Below are 10,000 nucleotides of genomic sequence, written 5' to 3'. Positions count from 1 at the left end.
CTTTTACTTTTGTAATGCTTCTATTAGATGATTTACCTCTTCACTTAACCTGGGGTACATTTCTCGAAACCATAGTTGCTAACTTCATTAGCTACTTCGTTGTTTGCAATGCAATTTCCCATTGGCAACTACCCAAGTTGCTAACTAGCCAACAACTTCGCTTTCTAGAAACACACCTATGGTTTACTCCTGAAACAACTTTGTAGTAGTATAGGCCCCAGTACTGTAGTGTAGCTTGCTGCAGCCCTCAGGATGGTGGGGTGGGAGGGAGGCCCTGTTAAAATCCTGCCGTCGGTTTTGACCTCTCCACAGCTGCGCCGCAGGATGTTATTGGAGTGTAAAAATTTGCTGTCCTCGTGGCCGTGAGTCACTGGGTCAAAAGCTTGTGTCAGATCTCAGGCCGTTGGGTTGAGCTGGATCTCATTGACACATACTGAGTCAGTCGTGAGACAGCACAGAGCTGCAGGTGGTTGCTGTTGCAGGGAAGCTGACGGGGGTGGGGCAGAGGGGTATGTTGTCCCGGGCCCAGGGAGAAAATGGGCCCAGAGTTGGGTCTTCATTACATTATATGTACTGGATCGGGGGCCCATTTAGTTGATTTTGTCCTGGGCCTGGGCCAATAGCCTGGGTTGGTGAAAGCCAATTTGGACAGCTGTCAGTCGCTCACTGACTCACTCAACCACACTCTCTCTTTTTCTATCTCACTCATTCACTTATTCATTCTATTCCTCAAAAAGCAAAATGAAACTGACGCACCATGGCGTAACAACGAAAAGTATCTGTTTTAAAATTTAAAAGAAAATAAAAAAAGTTTATGCATGGTGCAACTGTTGCCTCTTACTTTTCACCGTTGCCTCTTAATTTTGGTTAGCACCCTGACTGAAGCCTGTTCTGGCTTTCTTTCTTTCCAACTTTCTTTACTCATACTGTACCTGACCCCTTCGAATAGTAACCTACTTACTTAGGCAAGAAACTTAATCCCACGTTCCTCATTCTGGCAGGTTGGCACTTTGTATCGCAGCCTCTGCCACCAGCTTGTGAATGGGTTGAAAAGTAAAGACCTTTGAGCTTATTATTAAGAGATTTGAGTGTTAATTACAGTAGAAAAGTGCCTGCATTTATTCTCCAATATCGCTAACCTAAGCTGTTTTCTCGAGCCAACCAGAACTGTGCCAGTGTTGGCTCCTACACTACATGTAGTTACACTGCGAATCCAAGGTGTTAAACAATGAACAACTGTCTTTCATACCATGTTGTTTGCTTAAGCACACGTAGTGGCATGTTACCCTGGATGAGACCGCTGACTGCTATGTTGTTGTCACAACCAAGCATTACTCTGTTCTCGTTGCAAACAACCTCTTACCCCAAACCCGCTTAGTTTTGTCACAAACATGTAAGTCAATTAAGATTCGCTAGGCTAGACGCATACAGTATGCACACAAGCACAAATGTAAACAAGTACACACCCACAGTTCTAAGGAGTAGGTTCTTGGTTTTGGAAGACATGGGCAGCTGTGTCAAAGAGCGTCCAAAAAGGAATTGTCATTCAGTGTAACGGATACCTTCTGCTGACTGTAACTGTAAGAAACATGACTCTTTTTATTTATTTATTTTTCCAGTGAATTCATGAAAGCCTCGGCTGTCATCCATTCACTTGAAACAATTTAAAAATCATGTTTTTTTTTACAGTTACAGTCAGCAGAAGGTATCCGTTACACTGAATGACAGTTCCTTTTTGGACGTCTTTGACCCAGCTGTTACCTAGTTCCTGGGGGCCACAGTGGTGCACTGCACTTCATACGCTGTACCATGTACAGGCACATTTCCCATGGGGACCCCAGGTTCAAATCCAGCCTGGGTCATTTCGCAACCCTACCCCATCTCTCTCTCTCTCCTCACTAGCCTATTTCCTGTCTTCTCTCTACTGTTGTATTAAATAAATTTGCTAAATAAAGTTACTCTGACCGTCTTGTCCCAGAGACGTTTCAAGAGGGATGCCTCTAATTAGGGATAGGTCAAAGACGTTCAAAATGGCATTGTCATTCAGGGTAATGGATACCTTCCGCCGACTGTAACTACAAAAAAACATGATTTTTAAATTGTTTCAAGTGAATGGTTGACAGCCGAGGCTTTCATGAATTCATTGGGAAAAATAAATAAAATAAAAAGAGTCATGTTTTTTACGGTTAGTCAGCAGAAGGTATCCGTTACACTGAATGACAATGCCATTTTGAAAGTCTTTCACCCGGATGCACCGATACCAATACTGGTATCGCTATCCGCCCCGATACTTGCTCTTTATACTCATACAGGCACCAATACTGCTGCTACACAAAACGACGCAAATTCTCGTCACGTTCTGTTGACTGGAAAGCAGCATGGGGAAAATATGCCACCCCATACATTTACTAACATTTTAAATCTACATGGAAATGGAAAATTAAGCAAATATCACGGGTGGAAAAAACAAGGCTGTGCATTTATTTTCATTGCTTGTTGGGGGTAAAAGTATCGGTTTTAAAAAAAAGTGGTATCCTCACCGTATGTCTCCCAACGCCCCCTTGACCTCATCATGAGTCTGACAACGCCCCCTTAGTATTAAAAATTAAAGGGAGTAATGCCGCCCAATGGCAACTAAGCACCAACCCCTCTCAGCTGTATCCTTCTCAACGCCCCCTCCTATAACTCTCAACGCCCCCTGAGGGTATGTACCGCCCCCGTTGAGAAACAGTACTCTAATAGCTCTGTCATGCATGAGCTGTTTATCACAACATATTGCCTTCGTGGGGTTATGTCCCCACCCATTGGGCTACCACAAACATCTTCAGATTTCAGGGCCCACCCCGCAGTGCATTCACATCCACTTCCATTTCACAACATTACGCAGAGTAGAGTAGGGAAAAAAATGCCTCTACAAAAGATTGTTGAATAAGTCCTGGTGCTTGATGTTGTGCCAAGTTAGGTGGTTTTTGAAGTCCCCACCCCGGGTTCCGTTCTCCGTGCCCCATATCCCAGTAACAATGATCTATAGTGTAGTGTAGTGTGTGCCGTGCCAGTCGGGTATTTTAGGCCAGAGGCAAACATGTAGCGAAGGCTGCTAACTCCAACGGAGGTTAAACAGTGCAATCTGGGCTGCATGATAAAGGACAGAAGAACTGCATCCTGTGTGAATGAGTGTGGCTGGGAGTGGCAGAGATGAAAATGTGTGTGTGTGTGTGTGTGTGTGCGTGTGCGTGTGCGTGCGTGCGTGTGTGCGTCTTTATCCTTGTGTGTACATGTGTGTGCGTGTGTGTGTCTTTGTCCTTGTGTGTACATGTGCGTGCATGTGTGTGTCTTTGTCCTTGTGTGTGCGTGCGTGCGCGCCTGTGTGTGCCTGTGTGTGCACGCGCCCCTGTGCGCGTGCGTGCGTCCTTTTGTGTGTCTATGTCGGCTAAACACAACTGATGAAGTCCCGTGGTTAGCCACAGGGAGAGCATGCTAGAACTAGTGCGACGGCCAGCCAGCACTATCAGTTAGTGTGCTTCAGAAAGATATACGGCTCCCAATAAGTATGTCCCTTAAGAATTCTCCCAATGGAGTTGAAGCCAACGCGGTTGCAGATGATTATCCTTATCCGTATTGAAGCGTTACTCAGAAATGTCATGTTCTAGAACGTTCTAGGATGTTCTAGAACTCATTGAAACATCACATGTGATTTGCTGCATTGAACTGATAGCTGGTTTATCCAGGAATACGAATGTCTGGTGCATATACAACAGAGATGCAACAGATCAGTGAATGATGAAGAGAAGAATATTTAAATGAATCAAAAATCAGGTAGTTCACACTGCTTGGGTAAATAAACCCTTGTCAACAGTAATCATCAGCATTTTATTCTATTCTATTCTATTCTATTCTATTCTGCTTTATTCCAGTCTATTCTTTTCTACATTTTTTGTTGTGAGTGATATCCTCCTACAGGTTGTAGCGCTGTAGAGCAGTGTTTCCCAACCAGGGGTACGTGTACCACTAGGGGTACGTGGGCATACCTCAGGGGGTACGCGGAAAAATGTAATAATAACAAATATATTGACTTTAGTCACATTGGCATTGAGGAACAGAGCATCAATGAGCGCGAGGGGGTACTCATCATATGACAAAATTGCTTAGGGGGTACGCAGGACAAAAAAGGTTGGGAAACACTGCTGTAGAGCATGCGACACGACCCAATAACATTTCTCTATGCCTCTTTGTTTTGTGTGTGTCTTGCAGCGCGTACAGGAGAGGTGATTGGCGAGTTTGGCCGTCTGTACGAACAGCAGTATGTGGTGGCCCTGTTCAACAAAGTCCGCTTTGATATCGAGGGGGGAGGGGCGCCGCAGTCACAGCTGCTCCGCCGCAAGGTAAGGCTCCACACCACCACACCACCATCCACATGTTTTGATCTTTCATCTTACTCTTTTAACTTATTAATTCATCCTCTTATTCCATAATTTGAAATAATAATAAAAAAAATAATTTCATTTTATTTTATTATTATTCTGTGTATTGGTCCCAGTATATGTGAAATGGTTGGGGGGCCTTATGTCCTTTTTGACCTTTGTTGACCTGTGTGTCCCTGTCTTTATGTAGTTTTAATCTATTATTTGTTGTCTGTTCTTAGTGTTTTAATACTGTCAACAATCTAATTTCTCCTTTGGGGACAATCTTGAACTTGAACTTGAACACCACACCACATCAGGCCCACATCAGGCCGACCGATGGGGGTGGACAAACGGGTCAGTTGGCCCAGGCCCAGGGAGAGGAGGGGGCCCAGATTGGGTGCCCATCAGGCCTTGACTTGTAATTTGGCATAGAGGGAATTTCCTAGTGGGTCAGTAGTCCTCAAGGGCTAATGCTGTTGAATGTTTTGCATTTTATTATTTTTTGTGTGTATTTTCTTTTTTAGAGACTGACTCACACTTAAGTGCATTTCTTGGCCCCAGGCCAGCTCTGGCATACAGGGAATTCCCCAGTAGCTCAGTAATCCTCAGGGCCTGATGTATGCTGTTGTATTTTTTTAGACTGACCCACAATATAGAGGGGGCAGTGCACAAATGCCCAGACCTTATTTTGGTCCCAGTCCAGCTCTGGTCCCCCCATAACATTGAATGCATTGAGAGGAGGGGGGCCCTTTCAGATGACTTTTGTCCTGTCCTCCTGGGCCTGGGTCAAAGCTGTCAGCGGCCCTGCATGCCACACCCACTCCCTACGTCTACCTCTACACCTGTGGCCCAACCCTGTTGTTATTTGGCCCCCACCTGTGTCCGCATGTTGACGTTGGTCAGGTGTACCCCACCTGTCCCTTCATCTCTCGCTGCGTAATAATAATAATGAATAGCTGGTTGTGTAGAGACATAACCGCCCCTTTTTCTCCTTCAAACAAACCGGTGAGTTAATCCCGCAGTATGCAACAACCGTCCGTCTCATGAGCTCCTCCAGCCATTGCGTCATCGGCAGCATTAAGGCATCGTAAACTTGGTTTCGTCAATTAATCACCTGATGTTTCTCTCTCTCTTTACCTAATTTGACCAAAACGTGGATCCTGCAAGAGCCAATAAAAAAGAAAAACAAATTATAACAATGTTTTACAGTAAACATTGCCTTCCTTGGCCATTAACTTGCCATAGTTGCAGAATTGCCTATGCACGGTAAACATTAAGGTGTATCATTCAATTAAACGTAAGGTTTATTTGAAGTCCTAATCACTAAAACCCTGTAAAGGAAAGTAAGCCTTGCTGTTTCCACTGCAGTAGAATAGCTTGAAGCAGGCCATTTAAACCCAGAGCCAGTTGCAACATGTGTTAGTCTCTCGGGAGCTTCTACCACTCAACATTGTGCTTCTCTCTCTCTCTCTCTCTGCTCTCTCTCTCTCTGCTCTCTCTCTCTCTGCTCTCTCTCTTTCTCTCTCTCTCTCTCTCTCTCTCTCTTTCTCTCCCTCTCTCTTGCTCTTGTGCGCACTCTCTCTCTCTCTCTCTCTCTCTCTCTCTGCTCTCTCTCTCTGCTCTCTCTCTCTCTCTCTCTCCTCTCCTCTCCTCTCCTCTCCATCTCTCTCTCTCTCTCTGCTCTAATGGTGGCTCCACTCCGGGTTTGTTTAAACAGCTCTGTAGTGTTTTTAACCGTGCGCTGGCACAGTGTTGTGGTGCCATTTTAGGAACATTTAAAGTCGGTTCAGTTTTTTTTTTTACTGAAGGATATACACACACCAACATGAAAGTGTATTTTGTTTTTCGGGGTTTCTTTATTGGAGGACAGCCAAACAGAAAGACAGACAGACGGACAGACGCGTACACACACATGCATGCACATGAACGACTGCGCACACACACACACACACACACACACACACACACACACACACACACACACACACACACTGGGTGGGCAAAGGAGGGAGGTTTTTGGTGGAATAAACATGGCTCCTAGAGGAGGGCACTTCCCCTTGGTAAGAAAGACTTTCTTAAGCTCTTGATTTCAGCTGTGTGTTAGCTATGCTATCTGACTTCCCCCACACTCACAGAAGACGACCCATAGCCTTTTTAGATTTTCAAAATGCCATGCGCGTCTGTCTTTTGATTTAATTGCACTGGTCGGGCCCTCTGTTGAAACACAAGCATGCAATTACTGAAACATTTGGGTCTAGGAGGAAATCCCACGTCAATACTTTCCATAATCCCCATTTCCCATTATTATTCCACGCAGGCCTGACGTTTTTCAACCTTCAACCCCTTGCTAGCCATACTTTATCTTATTTCTCTCTCCCCGCTCCCCCCCCCCCCCCCTCTCTCTCTCGTTCTGTCTCGCTCTTGCTGTAATCTCTTGTCTGTTCTGTGTCTCTCTCTCTTTCTGTGTCTCTCTCTCTCTTTCTGTGTCTCTCTCTCTGTCTCATTCTCTCTCGCTCTTGCTCTAATCTCTCGCTCATCTCGAGTTGTCTTCTGCTAATATTCTCTCTCTCTCTCTCTCGTCTCGTCTCTGCAGGTTCCCCTGCAGGATAAGTCCATCTTCTCGGGCACGTTGTTCCAGTACCTGGAGGAGAATAAGAAGTGGAGGAATCGATTCCTCTTCATCCCCGACTCTTATAATGTCAGCTTCTATGACAGCAAGGCGGTGAGTGATGGTCTCTTTCCACCAGCCCTCTCCCATACACCCTCTCTCTCTCTCTCTCTCTCTCTCTCTCTCTCTCTCTCTATCTCTCTCTCTTTCTCTCTCTCTCTCTCTCTCTCTCTCTCTCTCTCTCTCTCTCTCTCTCTCTCTCTCTCTCTCTCTCTCTCCCCTCCTCCCTTTTCATTTTTAGACTGACTTGCCTGTTTCTCCTCTTTTGGGCCTCAAATCGTGACAACAGGAATGTAGTGGAAAAAAATCACACACGCGCGCACACACACACACACACACACACACAGACGTACACACACACACAGACGTACACACACACACACGTGCGCGCGCACACACACACACACACACACAGATGTACATGCACGCACGCACATGCGCACACACACACACACACACACACACACACACACACACGCGCATACACACACAACTCCACTCAGCTCCACTGCACGTCGTGGTCCACTTCTTGCCTTGCTGATGTTGTTGGCACGCTCTGTGGGAAAGTCCAGGGGACTGTTGAGTCAGTAGGTCTCGTCTCAACCAAAAGTCTGGGTCCACTGCAGCACCGCTGTGTACTGTAGCTTATTTTATACTGACTTGGAGAATTTTTGGCTTATCGTGATAATGGGAAGAAAAATATTGACATTTTCTAGGAGTGTGATAGAAATGGGAGGGTTAACGCTGTACTGTAGGTGCTGACAGGTTTCTGTAATGTTTGTCGGGGCAGCTGTGACCTAACGGTTAGGTGGTCCTCAGACCAGAGGGTTGCAGGTTCGAATCCCACCCTGACCTTTCCCTACACCTTCATCCATGACTGAAGTGGCCCTTGAGCAAGGCACCTATCCCCACATTGCTTCAGGGACTGTAACCAATACCCTGTAAATAACTGCACGTAAATCGCTTTGGATAAAATCGTCAGCTAAGTGTCGTGTTATGTCATGTCATGTTTGAGGGCAAAGATGTGCTATGTTTACCTTCTTATTTTCACCCGTTGTTGTATTTACTGAACGTCTCCACATTCCCAGCTGTTAACATTCTGCTCATGTCCACCTGTTTCAGAGTTTCGAGAAAGGTCATCACCCCAAAGGGTTCATCAGCTGTGCTGGGTATCGAGTGCTGACCTCTATGGATGAGTACCTGGAGCTACTGGGGAACCAGCTACCAGGTGAGACTTCATAGATGTATTGTATTCATTATGTCTAACTGTTACAGTAAAACTTAGTTTTACTAAGTTACCAACTTTAAGTTTTTTTTCCTTTACTTCTGGAAGTTGATGTGCGACGTGCTTTAAGATCTTTCAAGCATGTCACACATCAACATCCATGTGACCATCTGATGATGACGAAAGCTATACCGTCAAAACATGTTAGGTACAAGTGTACATGTCTGAAGTAAAAGAAAAAACCTATTTGAGTCTTCATGAGTTCTACAAACTAAAAAAGCATGATTCAACAGTTTTTAACCATGTGAGCTGCCCTCTCGGTGTGTATTTTCATCTGCTTTTCTTAAATACTGTGTTTTTGTAATATCTCATGTAAATGAATGGATACATCATGCATATCATGTTATGGCCTAGAGCAAATTGGGTTCAGCGTCTAACATGAGTCTTGGTAGTCAAAAAGTCTTTGGGTGGGAGGTGCTCTGGTACAGCGTGCTAGGAAGCGTACCGTGTGCGGGCAATGTGGCCTGTGGGGAGCCAGGTTCACATACAGCCGGGTTTGTTTCCCAAGACTACCCCATCTTTCTCTCTCCGAAATTGTGGACCTTTTGTTTCCTGTCTGTTCTTCACAGTCCTGTCCAATAAAGTCCTACAAAATGTCAAAAAAAGTCCTTAGACGCCACTTGCATACTGTATGCAGCTCACTGGAAAGTATGTGTTTTTTTTGTTATGTATTTACATTTACGTATGTTTTTGTTTGTACCAGGTGTCAAAGCGAAGTCCAGCAGCTCTCCGTACCTGAAGTGCCCCACCCAGTTCCCCCTGATCCTCTGGCACCCCTACGCCTGTCACTACTACTTCTGCCTCGTGGCCGAGAAGGACCAACAGAAGTGGAGCGCCGTCTTTCAGGACTGCGTCCGACACACTAACAACGGTAAAGATGATGATGATGATGATGCTGATACTGGCAAATCTTTGTCAAAGTGGGGTCAGGTGTCCACTTTTGCTTGGTGTTTCATCACCAGACAGATATGTAAGTTGTATAAAAAAAGCGATCTGCATCTGACTTTGCAGTGCCTAAAAGCCCATAAATTCTGTTCTAAGAAACACTGCACTGGGCTATATAACTTTTTGAGAATTGATTTCTTGTAGTGTTTTCCTAGAGATATTGCTTGCACCTTGTTTGGACAGCAATGTTTGGCACACACAAGAGGATGCACTGCTTGCGTATGTGAAGGTTCACATTCATCCATGTCACGGTAGTTGATGGGGAAAAAAATTGTAAGCAGCTTTACTTTTAGGCATTTGACCTTTCATCCCAAGATCCTTCTTCAGTTCTGAACTGATAGCGTCCAGATAGACAGGGTTGCCAAGCAGCACTTCTAACAGATAAGAGTCTTGTTTGAGGACCAACATTGATATAGGGTGATCTAATCTAATCAACAGCAGGCATCTCCTCGTGATCATGAAATCAGAATTGGATTATGCTACTACTCTTATCTGACACTTTTATCCAAAATGACTTGCAGTTATTTATGTAGGTATAGGAGATGTATTACAGTCCTTGGAGTAATGTGGGGTTAGGTGCCTTGCCGAAGGGCACTTCAGTCATGGTTGAGAAGCCGTTAGTCCATGGCTACCTTACAGCTAATGATGTTGTTATTGTCTGGCCATACTGGTTAAAAACATTGCTCCACATATCATTAC

The 10,000-nt window shown here is 45.0% G+C and overlaps 1 protein-coding gene across 1 annotated transcript in view; it reads left to right on the top strand.

Annotated features, from left to right (window-relative positions):
- Nucleotides 1–10,000, top strand: part of niban2b (niban apoptosis regulator 2b) — a 71,517-nt gene that overhangs the window by 13,977 nt on the left and 47,540 nt on the right. Inside the window, exons 2-5 of the mRNA XM_063194836.1 lie at nucleotides 4,252–4,382; nucleotides 6,997–7,125; nucleotides 8,194–8,299; nucleotides 9,060–9,227. Of these exons, the coding sequence (XP_063050906.1) occupies nucleotides 4,252–4,382; nucleotides 6,997–7,125; nucleotides 8,194–8,299; nucleotides 9,060–9,227 (534 nt within the window). The remainder of the gene's footprint in view (nucleotides 1–4,251; nucleotides 4,383–6,996; nucleotides 7,126–8,193; nucleotides 8,300–9,059; nucleotides 9,228–10,000) is intronic.

Source organism: Engraulis encrasicolus, chromosome 3, assembly GCF_034702125.1.
Source record: "Engraulis encrasicolus isolate BLACKSEA-1 chromosome 3, IST_EnEncr_1.0, whole genome shotgun sequence".
NCBI classification, from domain to species: domain Eukaryota; kingdom Metazoa; phylum Chordata; class Actinopteri; order Clupeiformes; family Engraulidae; genus Engraulis; species Engraulis encrasicolus.
The sequence above is the reverse complement of the archived record's forward strand: the minus strand, read 5'-3'. Positions and strand labels throughout refer to the sequence as shown.